Here is a 21,323-nt window from a genome sequence, read left to right as displayed (position 1 = left end):
CAAGTCATATTATCAGTTTAAAAAATAACCTACCAAGACCCCCTCAACCCCAAACTCATGCACACACAAACTAGGGAAAATAAACTTAGAGTAAACTCAGTCTTCCCTTACCTCAGAATGCATCTGTAAATGAAATTGGGGTTTGAAAGTTTAGTACTCATCTGAGGAGGAGAGAGAGGAGAGAAAAAAGAAAAGAAAAAAAAAAAGAGGGACTTGACTTGTGAGTGAACCGGATGACTTGTCATCGTTTTGACCTGAATAAGGAAAGAGAATAGAAGAATACACAAAAGAATCTGTCCTGGAAGACATGATAAACTTCCTTTCCCTCTGTACATTCTTAAATTACATCCAAAGAGGAGGTCCAGATCACCTCCTCCGTTTCCAAGTTGACAGAGCAAGGGTACTGGTTCCTGCTCCTTAACATAACGGTGTCAGTAATGTTCCTTTCCCCGTGTGCTTGGTAAGGGAAAACTTCTAATAATCAGTATTCAGTGAATCTCAGGATCCATGGGGCATCTGTAGGCATTTTTGGAGACTTCTGATCAATGTGAAGGCATAGCTAAGGACATACTATACCTCACCAAGATGTTGCATTTATAGTAGTTACAGCGAAGTCTGTAAGTTCATTGGGGCACTGTTATTTGGTTTGTTTGGTTTTGTGCATGTGTTTTGGGTTTGTGGTTTTTTTTGAGGCTTAAAAACCTTTTTTGAGGTTTTGCTTGGTTTCCTGTTTCTTCTTTTTCATGACTAGTCCAAAAAAAAACCATTTTTTTTAATTTAAGTTGACAAAGAGTAAGCAAAGCAAAATAAATCCATCATAGGCTAGTTTTGTATCTATAACAAATATTTTTTTTTCAAGTGAGTAATCTACTCTGTCTTTGAACAAGAAATATCCAAAACTTCAATTAGTCAATTGTGTGCTGCATACTGTACATCAATATCAGTCATAATGTTACAATAATTTTTTTTTTAATTACAAGTGGAATTACCTTTTGCACAATAAATAAATAAATAGATAGATAGATAAATACAGCAGAGCTTTTGGAAATTTTTGTTGAGAGTCATACCTCAGGGGAATTTAGCAAAGGAAAAGTGATATGACCATGCAGGAAAATTTCTGATGCAGATATATACTTTCTGCATGGACAAGTGATACATAATAACCAAACTCTTGTTATTAATTACAGGAAAATTACCCTATATTCTCAGTACAGGAACCTAAACAAAGTGAATTGTTTTAGCTAGATGGTAAGCAAATACATTAAGTATTTTTTTCTGGATCGTAGCCTCAAAACCAAAACAATCCAAGTAAAGTTTAATCAAAGAAGCTTTTCATTTTTATGAACTAATTAATTAGGAAGCCAAAATAGTTAGGACTGTGTTGACTTGGTAAATAATAAATTCAACAACCAGAATTTTCCACATCCTTCATCTGAAGTAGAAAAGCAGTAGCAGAAATAAAAAGCCATACCAGAACTGTTTTCTGTATCAGTTATATGCAAATTAATTTTTCACAATGTACAAGAGAGAAAGTATAAATCTTGACTTACCAAGTGTGTTGCAATAACAATTACAGAATTAAGAAATCCTAATAGTAATGTATGAGATTATAGGTTTGAAAAGTTTTGTTCTTTTCAAATATGGAAGTAGTGGAAGCCTATAAAGTAGCATTGTATGAAGCTTCTGTTTTAAAATGAGTGGAATGATTGACTATATCCATTAAGAAGTTGGAAACTAAGTAAATTATGGACGACTTTATTTTAAAAAGTGGATCATTTATTCAACAGAAAGACATAAGTAACTGATTTTATTTTTATACTAGTATTTAGGAAGCCTTGGTATGCTTCATCAACTTGCCAACTTGAGTCACCTTTCTTCATTTTTCTTCTTTAATGTAGCAAACTGAGGAATGTGTGTCACAGTTTCATATGCATTGTTAGCATTATACCAGAAGGTGTGAAATTTAATTAGAGCAAAGTGATTTATCACTTAAAAAAAAAAAAAAATACTGTCAGATCAAGTGAAAAAGTACTTTGACTTAATTCTATGTTTTTCACTATCATCTGGTGATTTAGAGTTGCTACCTGCAAAACACTGTTTAGAAGTTCAAAGGTCTAACCTTTTATTAAAGCTGGTCTATTACCCATGGTAAAGATGGATATTGAATATATCTGATAAGCTATATGATCTTCTTTTTTCATAAAGACTGGCTATGATACTTTGGGTTTTTTTTGAAAATAACACTTAAGTGCTTTATATTATTTTAATGGGCATCATTCATACAATTATTTGCTATATTTAAGTGAATTTGCAATATGTTTTCTAAAAGAAAAAAATCTGATTCCTCGCATAAATTTTAGCATTTGTTATTCTACTGATTGGAATGAGATTGGAATTAGCCTCAATTTCTGTTTTTTGAACCTTTCAGGGTCATACTAAACCTATTCAGAATCAAATATGGTTTTTAATTGCAATTATACCTTGTTATACAGCCTTTTAGTATAGGTGAAAAGTGCTGGACAAAAAGTATATATTTTGCCCTATAGATCTTGAAATCCATGATCAGAAACAGAATTACAAAAGGATAAGTGCAAAATATTTGCACCTGGCAGCATCAGAATTAAGTTATCAGCAAATGTTTTGACATGGAATATCTCTATGAACACACGTTGGTTTAAAATGTATATTGATTTTACTTTATTTTAATTGTGGTGTTGTATTTCATTCCCTTGTTGAAATAACAATTGTCTTGATTTATTCTCCCATTCTTTGTCTTGTTTTTTCTCTTTAAAGAAAAGTCACTGTCAGATTAGGGCTAGATTTTGCTGGGAGAACTACCCTATGAGTAACAAAGAAAGAAGAAAGGAAAAAAAGGATTTCTGTTATCAGGATATTCAGACATTAGCACGCACAAAGTTTTGAAGTCAAAACTTTAGGTCTATATGTGCATTTTGTAATGCAGTAAATAAAGCTAGGGTGCTCAACCTTATGAAATTAATGTGATTTATGTTTTGTTAGCATCCTGACTGATGGTACATTTCGTAGAGAAAGTAATCATGAGGTGTAGTGGAAATCTTTTTGTGAATATTTATTGTCATTTGATTTATAAAGCTATTGTCAAATGGTGGATAGAGAACATGAGCACCAATGAGGAAATAAAATAGTTAGAAATTTAGAGTGCCTTGTTTCTTCTGTGCTAAAGTATTGTGAGAATAAAATTGTATGAATAAAACGTATTCCCAATAAGATAGGGAGAAGACAGAACGGTAGGGTACATTTCCTATTCTAATGTCTAATGTCTTCCTTCAGGTGGTGCATTCCTTCTAGTGAGACAAGACGAAAACATATATATGTAGAAAACAGAGGGCAACATTACCTTTTTGAATCAGGATCAACCTGGCTTGAGGATCTGTTGCAGAATTAAGTTGCATATCACAGAATCACAGAATCACAGAATTATCAGAGTTGGAAGGGACCTCTAGAGATCATCTAGTCCAACTCTCCTGCTAAAGCAGGATTGCCTAGAGCACATTACTCAGGACTGCATCCAGGCGGGTCTTGAAAATCTCCAGAGAAGGGGACTCCACAACCTCCCTGGGCAGCCTGTTCCAGTGCACTGTCACCCTCACCGTAAAGAACTGTTTCCGTGTATTTGAACGGAACTTCCTGTGTTCTAACTTGTGCCCATTGCCCCTCGTCCTGTCACTTGGAACCAATGAAAAGAGCCTGGCTCCATCCTTCTTCAACCCACCCTTTAGATACTTGTATGCCATAATAAGGTCTCCCCTCAGCCTTCTCTTCTCCAGGCTAAAGAGTCCCAGCTCTCTCAGCCTTTCCTCATAAGGGAGGTGCTCCAAGCCCTTAATCATCTTAGTTGCCCTTCGCTGGACTCGCTCCAGCAGTTCCCTGTCCCTCTTGAACTGGGGAGCCCAAAACTGGACACAGTATTCCAGTTGTGGCCTCACCAGTGCCGAGTAGAGGGGGAGAATGACCTCCCTCGACCTACTGGCCACACTCTTCCCTATGCAGCCCAGGATTCCATTGGCCTTTTTGGCGACAAGGGCACATTGCTGGGCCATGGATAATTTACTGTCTACCACAACCCCCAGATCCTTCTCCTCCAAGCTATCTCCCAGCAGGTCAGCCCCTAACCTGTACTGGTGCCTAGCATTCTTCCTCCCCAGGTGCAGGACCTTGCACTTGGTTTTGTTGAACCTCATTAGGTTCTTCTCTGCCCAGCTCTCCAGCCTGTCCAGGTCACGCTGGATGGCAGCACAGCCCTCTGGGGTGTCAGCCACCCCACCCAGTTTGGTATCATCAGCAAACTTGCTGAGGATACACTCTGTCCCCTCATCCAGGTCATTAATGAATATATTAAACAAAATAGGACCAAGTATTGACCCCTGGGGGACACCACTGGTTACAGGCCTCCAACTAGACTCTGTGCCGCTAATCACAACCCTCTGAGTTCTGTCCCGCAGCCAACTCTCAATCCACCTCACTGTCACCTCATCTAGCCCATACTTCCTCAGCTTCCTAATGAGGATGTCATGGGAGACAGTGTCAAAAGCCTTGCTAAAGTCAAGGTAGATGACATCCACGACTTTCCCCTCATCCAGCCAACCAGTTATAACATCATAGAAAGCTATCAGATTGGTCAAGCACGATTTACCCTTGGTAAATCCATGTTGACCACTTCCAATAACTTCCTGTTCCTCAACGTGATTGGAGATGACATCCAGAATGAGTCGCTCCAATACCTTCCCAGGGACAGAGGTGAGACTAACCGGTCTGTAGTTCCCTGGGTCCTCCTTCTTGCCTTTTTTGAAGATTGGAGTGATGTCGGCCTTCCTCCAGTCCTCAGGCACCTCTCCTGTTCTCCATGACCGTTCAAAGACGATGGAGAGTGGTCTAGCAATAACATCCGCCAGCTCTCTCAGCACTCGCGGATGCATGCCATCAGGGCCCATGGACTTGTGAATGTCCAGCTTGGCCAAGTGGTCTCTGACCCGGTCCTCCTCAACTGAGGGAAAATCTTCCACTCTCCAGACCTCCCCCTTTGCCTTCAGAGGGTGGGATTCATGAGGGACAGCTTTAGCAGTGAAGACCGAAGAAAAGAAGGCATTCAGTAACTCTGCCTTCTCTGCGTCCTCCACCACTAGGGCACCTGTCTCATTCACCAGCGGGCCTACATTTTCCCTAGTCTTCCTTTTTCTATTGATATATTCAAAGAACCTTTTCTTATTGTCTTTGACTGCAGTGGCCAAGCTGAGTTCTGACTGAGCTTTGGCCCTTCTCATTTTCCCCCTACATAGCTTTGTTATATCTTGATAATCCTCAAGATTATCAAGATATAACATACATATATAACATTGAAGTTATACTTCAATGTATGTTATAAATCATGTTCTAGCATACCGTAGCCAGGAAGGATTATGTATCAGTTTTGGGATCTTGAAAAAACAGAGCTTTAAGAGACCTCATGGCACATATATTCCCTTACGTAAGAAAAGACTGACTATACCCATGCGACAGCATACCCATGTATGTTAACATAGCCTGTTTTTAAAGACCTGTGGTGACACAGGCTCTACAACCTACCCAATTTTAGTGCCTTGCTATCCTTATCGTGAAGAAAGGAGAAGGAAACCCTTTTTTCTAATACCCACCCTGAATCTTGTTGTAGTTTGAGATTTGTATTACTAGGTCTGTCTGTTACATGTGGGAAACATAATATTTCCTTCTGTTTTGGACCAGCCTCTTATGTATTTTTAAAAACTGTTTATCATGGCCCTAATTAGGTTTGGTTGGGGTTTTTTTTTGTTTGTTTGGTTGTTTTTTTTTAATTTTAAGCTTATTTCACTAAACCACAGAGTCACTGAGATTGGAAGGGGTCTCTGAAGCAGGTTGCTTATGACACTGTCCAGTTGGGTTTTGAGGTCTCCAAAGATGGATATTCCACAACCAATCGGTGTTATTTGACCATGCTTACAGGAAGGGGAGGGGAAGGGAAAGGAGGGGAAGGGAGAGACAGGACCTGGGAAAAGGGGTAAGTAGGTAGAGCACTCAGGGTAGGAAATTATTTAGGGTAGCAAGGATGTGAGCAAGCTATGAACCATTGTAGAATGACCTTCTGAAATAAAGTAACTGCAATAAAATGACAGATGAAATCCAGGCTAAATTTGAAATTACAGACATGGGGGAAAAATAGCAATCCAGCTTCATGTTTAAAATGATTGGCTCTGAACTGAAAAGTAAGATCCTGGTATTATAATAGTTCAATGAAAACATCAGCTTAATGCTCATTAATGGCCAAAAAGGCAATCAAATATTAGACATTACTAAGAACAGAATAAAGAACAGAGAACATCTTTTTGCTTCTGTGTAAATATGTACAATTTTCCATGCTTTGAATAGTATGTGGATTTCTAGTTACCTCATTTTGAAAAGAAACCATTAGAACTGGAAAACATTCAGGGAAAGGTCAGATGAGGTTTCCTCTTGTACCCATAACCCCTCATCTTTTCCACGTCACTCTTTGTAAAAACAGAGTCTCTCTGCTTTGTAGCCACCCTTTAAATACTGGAACATGGTGATAAGGTCTTCCTTAAGCCTTCTTTTCTCAAGGCTGAACAAACCCAGTTCTCTCAGCTTGTGATCATGTGGCAGGCTCCCCAGTCCTTTCATCATCTTTGTGGACCTTCTCTGGACCCTCTCCAGCCTGTCCACATCTTTTTTGCATAGCATTCTTCTAATGGGGTCAGATTTAGGAGAGATTTTTTTCCCTTAGAAAGAGGAAATCCAGTTCCCTATCCTAGGGCAATGTCCTGGTTTGAGGTAAAACAGGACCAATTTTGTTCAGTAACTTTACTTTTTAGCTGGGCCTCTTCTAACTACTGAAATCAACAACATATTGTGCAGAAACTGTTCACTGTCAGAGTGATAAGACCTACGTTTATAGTTGATGCGAAGGCATGGTATGCAGAGAGGCTCCTGCTTATACTTATTGCTATAACACCCAAAGGCAGATAACTTTTTTATTTGCTTCATTGGAGGGTCAGAAGCGGAAAAGCGTAGAGGAGTCCCACCTGCGGGGAGGAGCGGACAGGACAGGTGACCCCAAACTGACCATAGGTATTCCCATCTGCCTCATGCTCAGTATAAAAGCTGAGGGATCAAAGGCATCAGCCCTCTTTCTTCAATGGCTGGCATCCGAGGAGGACTCTGTTCGTCTGCCTTTGATCCCAATCCTGAATCCAGATCTGGAATCCAGTTCCTGTCTGTCACTGAGTCCAGTCTGGGACTTCCCCAGTGCCAGCCGGTGATGTGATTGTTATCTTGGGGGCTTGATACAGTTTTGTATGTATTTAATTATTTTCTTCTTATTTTATTATTCATATTTCATTAAAGTAGTTGAGTTCCTTCTAAAAGAACTGGAACAAATAAAATTTCTAAACACGGAAATGTCAGAGTTGCTAGATGAGAAAGATTGCCTTTAAAACACTTATTAAATTTAAAACATTTAAATTTGTTAAATTCCTGGTTGACAAACTGGATCTCAAGGAAGTTGTGTGGGTTTTTTTTCCTTTTGCTTTGCTTTGGATTATCTTTGAGAACTGGCTGTATATAACTTATCTAACAACTCATCACTGCTCATTGCATGAGTCTCCACATCTCATTGGGCGTACAGGCTTCTTCTCATACTAAAAAAGGTATGTTGAAGTAAATGGATGAAGTTCTGTATAAGAGAAGTGAAGATCAAGGTTAAATGGCTCTGGCACCGTGTGTATTTAAAAGCTAAGGGAAGAAGAAAATGAGTTTACCAGGAAAAATGTTTTAGAGTACCAGAATTTGTGTGAGAAGACTGAAGAAAACAAGATACTGCTGAGACGTGGTCTGCAATTTCATTATAGGATAACAACTCCGTAGAACTCATTTCTATTAGCGTCTTCAGGCCAGAAAAGCGATGTCAGACATCAGCTAGAATGATCTTACTTCAGTAAGTATGCTGTAATACTGAGTCATCTTAACAACGAGTCATTGTCTTATTTGCAAATTATATAGATTCCACTAATTCCTTATGCCCAGTCCACCTGCATCTGAATGGTAAACTCTTTAAAATTCTGCTCCAGAACATTCTGAAATACACTATTATTCCACTTTTTAGAAAATCTATTAAAGTTGTTCATCCTATGTAGCAAATACATAGTTTATTACATGTTGTAACACAAATGAAAGGGTACACCGGAAATTTAGAGGGATAATGTAAAACATTGATGTTAAATGCTGCCCACAGCCATAGAATGGTTTAGGTTGGAAAGGACCTTGAAGATCGAGTTCCAACTCCCATGCCATAGGCAGGGACACCTCCCACTAGACCAGGTTGCCCAAGGCCACATCCAGCCTGGCCTTGAACACCTCCAGGGATGGGGCCTCAACAACCTCTCTGGGCAACCTGTCCCAGTGCCTTACCACCCTCACAGTGAAAAACTTCTTCCTTATGTTCAATCTGAACCTCCCCTCTTCCAGTTTAAAGCCATTCCCCCTCATCCTATCACTACATGCCCTAGTAAAAAGTCCTTCCCCAGCTCTCCTGTAGGCCCCCTGTAGGTACTGGAAGGCCGCACTAAGATCTCCCCGGAGCCTTCTCTTCTCCAGGCTGAACAGCCCCAACTCTTTCAGCCTCTCCTCATAGGAGAGGTGCTCCAGCTCATGGATCATCCTTGTGGCTCTCCTCTGTCCTTGCTTAAGACATTATCAGTGTTTGTATTTTGGGGTTACGGCATTTAATGATTGATAAAGACTTTGTGATGCCAGTGTAAACTCTAAAAAGAAATACCTATTTTTTGAATTCTAGAAAAGTAAAATATTAATTTTGTTATGCTAGAGACTCTTTCTCTTTTATGTCTATGGATTTTAAAAGAAAATAGTTCATTTATTTCAGTATTCTCATTTTAAGTAGGTTTTTATCTATGTTGTCTGAAGGCATAATTTTATGTTTTAGAAAAACTATGAATTACAATAAATACCGTGTGTATGTCTCTGTGGTCTAATGAATCCTTTAATTTAGTAGGGAGAATAAGTACAATTTCAGATATATTTAAGTCAATGCGTGGCAAATCTCAATTTTATTCTAAATATTGGTATTTATAAATTTGTGGTTTAGTATTTTAGTCTTTTTAAATCTCTGAAATATGTATGTTCAAAGATAGATGATGAAAAATGTTTTAAACATCTTTATTTTTATTTTATACATGTTCAAATGTTTTCCCCTCAAATAGATGTGCTTCTGATGCCAATTTTTAAAAATTCATGTACAGAGGGACGTAGCAATGAGTGCTTGATTGTATTGTTTATATTTTGTGACTTACACTGAAGTTTGAAAAGCAGAAATGTTTTTAGTAATGAGTTTGAAAGCTGAGAACTTCAGAGAGCATTTTACAGAAATGGAAACAGAAGCAGCAGGGGAAAAAGAAAATGAATTTGTTTAGTATTAATTAGCTAATTCTGTCTAACTCCTACTTGACTATACATCTTAGAATTTTTTATAAAAATTTCTTGAATTGCCATTCTGTACTGTTAAAAATGCTATTGATTGTTATGCAAAGCTAGATAAGGAAAACACTGTCTGTAACTGCTGATTAGTCTGAAATATAATAGCTGTCCATTTTAGTAGTAGTAAGTAGGCAGTGAAGTGTCGCCTAAAAGAACGCCATATAGCTTGCATACACTTGCAAAATCACACAAGTGAAAAACCTGCTTTTGAATTCCCATTTTAAAGGGTGTGTCAGTTAATTCCTTTGGTGAAAATCACTTTGTCACTCCCAGCTTTTATTTCAAGTGCCAGTAGCTGTGCTACTGTCATAGTATTGCAGTTGCATAAGGGGACTGGAAAAAGCAGTGCTGCTTTTAGAACATAATTGTTCAAGTGTTCTCTGAGTTCAGTACAGGCGGCTGTTGTGTATCTGCTTTGACAATAATAATTGACACCAGTATAACTTCATAGCTGGATAGGACACTGGCATATCACATCGCTCTTGTTTTATCAACTTCCGCCCCCTTAAAAGCTTCTAAGGCAGTGTCTTTTGGTGAAGAGTTACATACCTGTATAAAAATAAGTTCTACTTGCTAGTCTGCAAGTGGTGTTTTCTTGGTTTGTGGAGAAGTTTTGGAAATAAAATGATTTTTAATTCTGTATATATCTTTGACACAGTTGAACACTAAAAATAATCTGTTTTGGCTCGCTTATATCAGCTTTAGTATCACATGTTAAGAGGTAAAAAGGGCTTGGCACTTTATAAGTAAGTGTGTCTTTGGCATTGCATTACATAACAGTTTGTAAAAGAGCTTTTAGAATAATTAAGATAACTAAACAATCGGGCTGTTTCATGTCACTTTTCCAGAGTGTTCTTATTCTTGGAATATGTGTTTTGAGGAGCAGGTTCCTAGGACTTATTTGAACTGTCACTTGAAAAATGCCTCTTGAATCTTCGTTTGTAGTCAGAGGTTCCTAAATTAAATGAGACCTTAAAAGTTAAGATCATACATTCAGAGGATTTGTGTTGGGGGCTTACTGTACTAACTAAATTTGTTTATATTTAGGTTACTGCTGTTTGCAAAATCACAGTAACAGGTTTTTACTGCAAACATTAAACATATTTTACTGAGTTAAACCGGGTGCCAGTGTACTTACAGTTTTTTATGGCACCATAACAAGCCACTGCTAAAGCAACAGAAGGACGCAACACTTGTGAAAGCTCTGGAAACAGTATGTAGTCTTTGTCACTTTGATATAGTCTTCAATATAAATCTATACATAAACATCTGCTTATATATACATCAAAAGAATATCTGCATATGTACACGATACCAGTTATAGGTGTATAATGTGTTCATTTTCAACAGATTCCGTGTTCCAGGATTTCTAAGCATTACAGTGTGTAAGTAACTTCCAAATATTTATTTTTTTTCTTGTATCTTGTTTTGTGACAGGATGACGAAGTAGTACTTCAGTGTGTTGCCAGTATTCACAAAGAACAAAGGAAGTTTTGCTTGGCAGCTGAGGGACTTGGGAATCGCCTGTGCTTTTTGGAACCAACATCAGAAGCTAAAGTAAGAAGTCGATACTCTCAACTGGTGTAACTGATCAGTGAATGAAAACCTACTTATTATCCACGAATATGTTTAATTATGGTTTCTCTAGTGTGATGCACCTTCTGTAGGCTTTTCTTTCTGTGACTGCAACATGAGAGTTTTTAGAGATTGTAAATATACTTTGAATCATACCTGTTAATAGCAGTCAAAAGCCACTGTTCTTTAACTAAAATAATTCCTGTAACTGAAATACTTCATATTAAGATTAAGTATCTAGACTGTTACTAAGATTTAAGTTCACTAAAAAACTTATTCCTATTACTGCTGTAGGTTCAAATATCTTGATATACTGGATTGATAATTTTAGAAGCATTGTCACCTGTTAGTCGCTGGCATTAATGTTGCTTCTGTGTTGATTAATCAGAAAGTTTGAGAGTACAGGGAACAGAATTATTAAATAATTGAAAAGTTTTAAAGATAACAAGTGGCAAATGGATAAAAAAGCTAGAGAGCTGTGAAGTAAAACTAAAAGAAAGTAGAGTCATATGAGGAGCTTCAGAGGAGAAAGGAGAGGAGATGAAACTTTAGACCTGTACTAGAGCAGAATGTTAAGAGTAAAGACAAACAGAGGAGGACCTCCTCCCTCTCTTCTATGCTCTCTCTGCATCATTTTCTTTTTCTTTGTTTTGTGTCTTTATTTCTTTTCTTCCCGATGACTTATTTCTCCTTCTGATTTTTTTTAGTGGGGTCCTTGTATCTTTTCTCTTGAAATGTTGCTATGTGGTCCTATTTTTAGTCTAGGTATTATGACTGTGTTGCATCCACAGTGTTTATTTATGCAGTACGAGAGGTCCTTGTTCATCTCTAAGGTGAAAAGTTATGCTGCTTCTAAATTTGCTTTTCCTTGCATTCCAAGAGTTCAGACAGATGATTTATCTCCAGTGTACTTTACAAATCAACAATAATTTTTTCACATGCTTAAGTAAAAGCAGCTAGTTTTCACATATGTATTTGCAACTATTGTCTTCAAATCTTAAACAGCTATTGGGAATTTTTTATTAATCGACAGCTCAACTGCAATATGGTCTTACCTATTACCGATGATAACCATCTCAATCTGTAAGACAGCATGTTGCTCATCTTATTATAAGAAAAGGAGGAATGGTATGCATTACTGTAGAATTCCATAGATCTACTTTACATTTCGTAAGTGTCTTAGTAGCAGATAACACTACAGCAGCTTCAGAAAACTTGTATGTAACTGCTTTAAAAGACTTTACTGAAGAGCTTTCTGAACTGCTGGTCTTAATGGAGAACAGTGAAGAATTTTGGAAAGAGACATGTAAATACATCTGTTTGAAAAAGAAGTAGTAGAGGAGGTTGACCTGGATGAATAGAGACCACGATACTTACCAATAACCCTTAGCCATGACACTTACCAAAAAGATGCTTGAGAAAACCAAAATGGCACTCAACCAGTGGACTAAAAAAATAGTTATTGAATAGAAGTAGTTAGAATCAAATCCTACAGGGTTCTGTTCTCACTGCTACACTGTTGATTTTTTTTTTTTTTTGTCAATTAAGACATCATTTAAATTAAAATATGCGATTTTTTTCAGGTGATAAAAACATTGGGGAACTGGCAATTGATAAAGTCATGCCACACAGAGGAAGAGCTGCAGTGTGTTGTGTATTAATAGAAAGTAGTGGTATATTTCAGTTCTGCCAGTGTAAAGTCTAATAACTGAGCGTGTAAATATGCTTACAAAATGGGAAACTATTCTTGTCCCCTGTAAGGAATGTGAAGGTCATGGTGGATGTTACACAGTCATAAATTCCCTGAGTGATGATGTGCTCAAGGAATCTAGCATAGTCTTTAGAGATATAATCAAAAGAAAAGTGTTAGGAGATGGGAAGTTATATTACCTCTGCAAATTTGGGGGATTTTTTATTACCTCTGTGCCAATGCTGCTGGAAAACAGAGTACAGTCATGGCATTCAAATTCATAAGAATGTCAATATAATGGAGATTGGTCCAGGAAGTGCTATGAGAATCATGATTGGAGGAGGACACAGTCTGTTCAGTTTTAAAAAGGAAAGTATGGACACTGCCCATAACCTTCTAAAATGGGAAAGCTGATAAAAGAAGTCCATTTATTTTAGACAGCAAAAGACTGTCCTCCCTGTTAAAATTGTACTGTTTACCTCAGATTGATTCCTTATGCCTTCCTTATTTATAAATTACTTTATAAAGCTAGATTTCTTCTGTGTATTAAGAAGAAATTGCATTAAAGAAGATTCAAGGGATGCTTATCAACAGAAATTCAGAGCAGAAAATCACAGTGATACCTTCTACTACCTTCTCTTCTCCAGTTGACTGCTTTAACAAAGCCAAAATCTATTAGCAGTGCATGTGACAGCTTCTTCACTCATTAAATTTTGGCTAAATATTGTTAAATCAAGAGAAGAAATGCTTTTCCATTCAAGTAATTCTGGAAAACATAACAAGATAGAAAAGAAAAAACCTCAGTGTATCTGTTAATTCCAGAATGAAAAGGCGTAACTTCATGATTAATTTTTTGATCTGAGTTGTATGTAGTAAAAGTCAGAAGATAGAAGTAGCTAAAAGGAAAGGGAGTCAAGGAAGGGGCAGGTATATTTCTTTAAAAAAAAGAAGTTATTAGAAACTTAAAGAGGAAAAAATGGGGTTTCTGTGGTTGACCATTAGCTGTTTAGGTATTTTTTGTGACATGCTGAAGGGAATAACTATTATGAGATAGTTCTGTTCAAATTTAACTATAAATCCATAATCAACTTGCATGTTATTTCCTTACAGTTTATCAGTAAAAAACTATTAGTGTTGGTTTACTAATAATTTATACTATGGTGACTGAATTTTAAATGCAATTTTTAAAAGCACTTTTGCATTGATAAGGCGGTATGAAATTATGTTCTTCCTGTCTATATGGCTCCTTTTTGAATTATTGGATGTTTGACTAAATAACGTCTGATATTTAAAATGTAAGGGTAAAAACCTAATTAACTAGAGGTGAAAAATTATATTTTTCATACTAAACAGTAAATAGAATCGTTGAACGATGTGGTCTAGTTATATTACTTGATTGCAGTTTTCCTTGTTTTTAAAGTGATAACTAAAAGATGATGTATTTCAAAGCTGATAGTCTAGTGAAGCGAGGCTGACTTTTACTGATACCTAAGAAAAATATACCTCAAAGGTAATCGCAGTATACTAGCATCTCTTTTAGTAGCAAAGTTGTCAAGTAAACTTAAATGCCTGAAGGAAATTATAACTAATTAAGATAAGATTTCTGTCCTAATAACAGAATTTAATGGTTCAAAAGTCTGGTAAAAGTAAAACTAGTAAATCAGTAATCTGTACCAACTTATGTCAGTGTTTTTTACACTGCAGACCAGGAGCTGCGGGCAAAGATTTGGTTAGTAAGCATATCACCTGCAAGTATTCAATTTTATGATAACGCCTGGAGGAATTCAGAAGGCTGAATTGCATTCAGAGTGTAATGTGGGAGCTGGGTTTTCCAATTAGTTATTTTATGTGCCTCCATTTCCCCCTATGAAACCCAGCACAAACTTAGCATAATTACATATAAAATGGTTAAAACTGCCCTACAGCTATTTGCATAGCTATTATTTTTGTAATAAATAATAATTGCCATATTGAAATAATAGGCTGACAAAATATACATAAAACTGATGAGAAACAAGTTTAAACTTCAGCATAAAACTTATCTCAGTGCTCCCTCCACTGCCACTTTGTACTTGTATTTTTGATGTAGAAAATACTTGCTTGAAATCTTTTGAAATGAAGCTCTCTTCATCAGAATGCACTTTTAAGAATTATTCAGCCAGCATTAACTGTATAAATTGAGTCAATCTATTATCCACCTTGGGGTTGTATGTAGAAGCCTGGTATTCGAAACTTCATTGCAGTTTACTCTTCACAGAATCACAGAATGGCTGAGGTTAGAAAGGACCTCTGGAGGTCATCTTCCCCAGTCCCCTTGCTCAAACAGGGCCACCTAGAACAGCTTGTCCAGTACTGTGTCCAGATGGCTTTTGAATGTCTCCGAGATGGAGACTCCACAGCCTCTCCAGGCAACCTGTGCTAGTGCTCAGGCACCCTCACAGTGAAAAAGTGGTTCCTGATGTTCAGCTGGCAGCTCCTGTATTTCAGTGTGTGCCCATTGCTTCTTGTCCTGTCACTGGGCACCACTGAGAAGAAGCTGGCTCCACCTTCTTTGGACTGTCACTTCAGGTATTTATACACATTGATCATCATCTCATCTTTTCCTAATATGAGAGATGCTCCAGTCCCTTACTAATCTCAGTGGCTGGACTCTCTCCAGTAGCTTCATGCCACTTTTGCACTGGGAAGCCCAGATCTGAACACAGTACTCACGGTATAGCCTTACCAGTGATTATTCTTGTGGCCTTATTTTTCGTTTTGCTGCATTTTGCTGCCTATTCTAAGAAATTATGAATGAAAATTAGACTGGTGTGTGTTATTGACTGGCTTAGGATGGGTAGCTCTCCTTCACTACTGATGATTAGGTATGCACATACCTTTACAACATTATTAAATAATACCAAACTTTGAAAATACCATGTTTTATCAGTAAATCACAGTGTACCTTATGGGAGAAAATTTTTCTCCGGTGTCTCCATTTTAAATGGAAAACTAAGGCAGATGAATGTATCCGTGGTCAATCAGAAGTTTGTGAAAATGGTGGCTTGCTGTTCTGTTCTGTGCTTTCTAGAAAGTATTTTGAGCTGTTTGAGACAGAAATCCAACATGCTGATAGATTATTTGTTTTTTAAATTTCTTACAAAGCGTGGCCCCTTTTCATTGCTGTAGGTCTTCATTTTTTCTATAACTGCCTGTGTTGCTCCTCTCTAGCTACTGTGTAGCTTGTGTCTGCTTCTTCATGTCACCTTTCCTATCAGCTTTGACCTATTGATATACTTTACCTGCTTTCTGCTCTTCCTCCAGAAATCAATTTAGATGAAAATAAAGTAATTTGACCTGGACTCCGATTCATTTCTGTGAGAAAATAGAGTTGTTTTTTGCAGATCTATTGAACGTTTCCAGTTCACCAGCTAGGTTTTTTTAATTTAACACTTTATTCAAAAAAATTAGGTATATTCAGTGTTCTGAGTGTATTAATGGAAAACTGGTAACTCTACATGAAAGACCTCTTTGGAAATGATCTCAGAAATAAATATTTTTTTCCAAAAAGAGCAGCTGTAAGGATAGAACTGTCAATTGTTTCTTCAGATTTACTTTGAAATTTGTGTAGGTTTCCTATATCAAATTTATTTTTTTGTTTATCTTCCTGTGTGTATGGGCAAGACTGCCCAGAGGTGTGCTGTAAAAATTCTGGAAAAACTCTCACTGACTTTGAAGAACTACTTATTCAAAATTCCTGTGCTCTTTTATCGTATATCTTATCAGTCTGCTACACAAATTGACTTACAGCAATGCTTGCTCAGCATATCTTTAATATCTTTAAATGCCTGTAAAATAAAATACTTTATTCTCCTCTTGAATTTTTTCCTTTATTGGTGATTCTTGAAAATAATGTTGCGTTACTTCTTTATGTTCATTCCAACTTCCCATAGACAGAAGGGGGATAAGTATCTATGCCTATGGTTACTTTACAGCAGATTTCTAAAACCTTATCTTAGTACCTGAACAGATTTTGTTTTTCTTTTCAGCACAAAGATTCCTGATGTTAATATTTCCCCATCTTCTACCTGTGGCTCTCACCTCTCAGTATTCTTGTTTAATTGAACATCCTTTATTAGCACTTTTTTTTTTTTTTTGTGGGATTCCATTACAAAACAACATTGCTCAGAGCTTGGGAAAAAAAGCATAGATTAGCAGATGTTAGAGATTTTATTAAACCTTCTTTTGCTGTGTAATTAAGACTGTAAGATGGTCTGCCACACAAAGATTGTTGAATATCAAACTTAAAAAACAGTATCATTTGCAAAAAGACCAGAAAACAAATGAGCCTTGGCAAACTCAAAGGTTAATTTTTTAAATTATTTTTATTAAAAAAAAAAAAAAGAAAAAGAAAAAAAGAAAGCAATCTAGGTTAATTAAGGAGGTCAGTTGCTACTTAGGTCATGTACCATCCACATAAATTACCTTTCACTAGTATTTCTCAAGACAGTTAAATTTAAAAAAGAACTTGTTGCCATCCAGCCACAGAAATGGGGTATGTGATACCATGCATGTGTTAGCTTATTGTGTAACATTCAAGTTTGAAAGAAGGGTTAGCTGCTCTAAGTCATGGGTGGAAAAATCATTAATTTCATCATTCTCAGCAACAATATTCTTAAATAAAGCTTAATGTTCCATAAGCTAATAAAAAGAATAAGTGTAGAAGTAATTGTGTTAATCTAAGATGTACATTTTATACAAACTGTGACTAGGAGTACATTGTTTTAGAATGTGTCTTTCATTAATACAGCACTAAAATGAGGGTTGCAACTGTTTTCAAATTAAAATGCAGCCTATGTGGCACAAGACCAGTGGCCAATGAGACAGATGGGAGTTCTTTTGTTCAATTGGTAGGTGTTGGATCATACTGATTATGCCATATTCAGTTTGGAGTTGATTAAGTGCCAGAGGTAGTCTGATGCTTATTAAAACTATATTACCATCTATGTTATTTTTCCCAGAAAAAATTGCAGTTTAGTTTCTGAATTTAGTTCCGTGTTGAAAATAGGAAGACGCTATGAAGGTTGTTTTTTTTTAAATTTAAATGTAGTTCAAACATAGGGTGGTTTAATACATACTCAAAATGTCTTAATAAAATGAATTCTACATAATCTGAAATCTGCCACAGGATGATAACACAAAAATATCTGTGGGTTTTGGTTGTTTTGTTTTGTTTTGTTGGGTCTTCTTTAAAAATGATGTGGCTTGTTTGCCTGCTAGGTGCAATTAAATGCAATGAAGTAATCTGTAAAGTATTACTCAGAGGTTTTGTTTACCTGTCTGGATCATTGGGAAGTAGAGACTACTTAATGTTGTATAGATTTTTATGTTCATAGCAATAAAATATTCTTTATGTCTTTCCAGACTTTACTTACAAATATGAGACACAAAATCTAACCTAGTTTCATTTGTAATTCATGTCACTAAGAAACAAAATTATCTTTCTGTGGTTAGTTATAGAAGAGGCCTTGAATTTAACCTATTAAAGAACTGTTTATTAAAGAATAAACAGTTACAATCTGTGTGCACGTGTGCATGTATATGGATGCTACATGCACACACACATATATATGTATAGTATGAGTTTATATTACTGAGTATGTTTTGTGTGTATATGTACACAGGTGCAGTTAATGAATGCTAAAAAAATAGTACCCCATAGTGGAGATGAGTGATGACAAGTATTACAGTTTAAGTTGTACCTGTTGCAGTTAGTGAAATTATGAACTGTTTACTATTTGCAATTATTTAGTCATGTAAGAAAGATGCAAGAGTTCGTTTTACGTCAATAATATATGTAAAAATTATATATAGAGAGAAATACATCTAATGTATGCATTTTCAATGGCAGGTCTTTGGCCTCAGGTCTTTTCCAAAATGTGTTTGAAAACACACACAAAAATAATTAGTCGATCTAGTAGATCTAGTAGATCTAGTAGAGATCAAAGGGTGGGAATTCCAATTTTATTCCCTCCTCTCACACTGACTTAAAAAACAAAAAGGAGTGTATACCCACTTTAAAGCTCATTCGTAGCCATCAGCTATATCGTAAATGACAGAATACTGAGTTGTTGAGGTTGGAAAGGACCTGTGGAAATCATCAAGTCCAACCCCTTTGCTCGGAGTAGGTTCAGCCAAAGCAGATTGCTCAGGACAGTGTCCAGTCATGGCTTGACTATCTCCAAGGAAGGAGACTCCACAACCTCTCTGGGCAACCTGTTCTAGTGTTTACCTTGCTTACAGTGAAACAGTTTTTTTTCCTCATGTTTAAATGGAATTTCCTGTGTTTCAATTTGTCTCAATTTCCTCTTGTCCTTTCCCTGCATACCACTTCGTAGAGTCTGGCTCTGTCATCTTTGTACTCTCCTGTCACATATTTTTCTCCATTGATGATTCCCTCTGAGACTTTTTGCTTGGACGCATCAATGCCAGTAAATTGAAAAAAAAGTCTGCTGAGCTTTTTGCTTTTGAACCTGGAGGTGTTTAGTTTTACTGTGAGGAATACAGCACTAGGAAAAGTAAAGTTGCACTGACAAGTTATAAAGAATAGATTTATGTTATTTTCATACCGGGAAATAGCATGTGTTTCAAAACCATATGAGTAAACATTAAGTACAGATTTTAAAATTAAAATACATGTATGTTCAAATACACTTTTCATCCTATTTCACCTGGGCTGCTGACCTGTTCTTACACTGTTTAATTTATTTTTACAGTATGTTCCTCCAGACCTTTGCATCTGTAATTTCGTCCTTGAACAGTCCCTCTCTGTCAGAGCCCTTCAAGAAATGCTGGCCAATACGGGGGATAATGCTAATGAAGGGGTAAGTAAATTGGCATAAAAGAATTTTAAACTTCTAATGTGGATTGTTCTCATTTCTTTCCTTGCTCCAAGATTTTCTAGGAGAGGGCCTCATGTCATAGCAGATTCTTCCGTTTTCCTGTTTTCCTTGGATATTATTGCTCCACTACTATGATCATATTCATTTCTCTTTAGCATTGAGGAGCAGGTGCAGTTAGTCTTTTGAAATATGGATTGTTCTCATTTCTCAATTTGTTTTTAATGAGTCAGCCTTAAACTTAACAAGTGATTCACTTAAAAGCTTTCAGGAAAAAAATACATGAAGTGTTTTATTGCTTGTTCTCAGTATGTGTATATTTGTTACAAAATGATTACATGTAATTTTATTCTGACCACCTGTCTGTAATTACATTTAATTTTTCTGTTAGGGTTTTCCTTGTTGATTAAAAAAAAAATTGTAATTTATAAAAGAAGTATTATATACAATGTTACATGATGTTTTTCTGGTTTTCTTCCTCAAGCAGTGATAAGTTCCGGCAGGATATGTTATTAAAACCATCTTTTATGGATGACATAAGTTGGAGGAGCCCTCGGAATTTTTTTGTTTATTGTTTCTGATCAGCCTTTTATGATGATATCTAAAAGTACGCTATGTTCTCTGAATGACCAGCGATAACTATCTTACATTTGCCTCCAATTTTTTCCAGTAATCTTAACATATTTTCTGAGTGGGTCCAAAAATCATTATCCAGGAATTTGGTGTTTTGTTTTTTTTTTTTAGTTTGCTACTGGGTGGTAGTGAGAAATTTTACATAATTATATGAATCATATTGTGAAAGAGATTATACGTAGTAGCCACATGATTCTGAGAAATTTCTCAATAAAATTTACTACATGAAATTACATAAGACTATCTACTATCTGTTAACAGCGTTAAGTTCCAGCATAATCAGGTCCCAAATCCCTATTTGTTAATGTCTGTTACTAGCTAGAAAAATAGAAGTAGGATTTTTATTTTATTGCAGTTGTAATAAAAGACCTCTGCTGAATTGCATTTAGATTTTTATTCCTTCTGTTTGGACAAATAACATTTAATTTTTAATCCTTTGAATTAAGGATTAAGTATTCTGTATGTCGAGCTACAGAGCGTAGTAGTTTCCTCAGCTTGATGTCTTCCAAGTTGGGGTTCTGTAGAACAAAAGTTGTACTTAGCTTGTAAACCTGTTGACCTAATTGGTAATTTAACTAAGGTATTGTTCATAGAGTGCAAAATCATTTGCCTACACATGTATAACTGTTATTTGAGTTCTTGGAATTATCTTGGTCCCTTCCACATGAATCCAAGGAAAAGAACTGATCTTAAAGGCAGTTCTTTCCAGCAATATGTAACGTACTAGAGATAATCCCTGAAGTTATATTTTGGGGAATCATCTTTCATATTTAATGATTGCCTAAATATACCTGTGACAAGAAGACCTTAAAGTAAATACTCTTTTAAGTGGAAAAATATCTGTGTGTGCATGTGAGAATGTTTCAAGCAATTACGTGAGAAGTTAGATATTCTTAAGTCAGCAATTTCTAACTTGTTATCGGGATCCTGATATTAAAACTTCTTATTATTCAAGACTTACCAGGTGCAAATTTTATGATCTGGCCCGAGAG

General features: G+C 36.3%; 1 protein-coding gene across 1 annotated transcript in view; it reads left to right on the top strand.

The window, feature by feature from the left end:
* Positions 1-21,323, top strand: part of RYR3 (ryanodine receptor 3) — a 253,870-nt gene that overhangs the window by 39,231 nt on the left and 193,316 nt on the right. The window contains exons 2-3 of the mRNA XM_082485921.1: positions 10,993-11,112; positions 19,576-19,683. Of these exons, the coding sequence (XP_082342047.1) occupies positions 10,993-11,112; positions 19,576-19,683 (228 nt within the window). The remainder of the gene's footprint in view (positions 1-10,992; positions 11,113-19,575; positions 19,684-21,323) is intronic.

The sequence above is a fragment of the Vanellus vanellus genome (assembly GCF_965231255.1).
Source record: "Vanellus vanellus genome assembly, chromosome: 6".
In the NCBI taxonomy this organism is placed as follows: domain Eukaryota; kingdom Metazoa; phylum Chordata; class Aves; order Charadriiformes; family Charadriidae; genus Vanellus; species Vanellus vanellus.
Note: the sequence above shows the minus strand (reverse complement) of the source record. Positions and strands in the feature narration are given on the sequence as shown.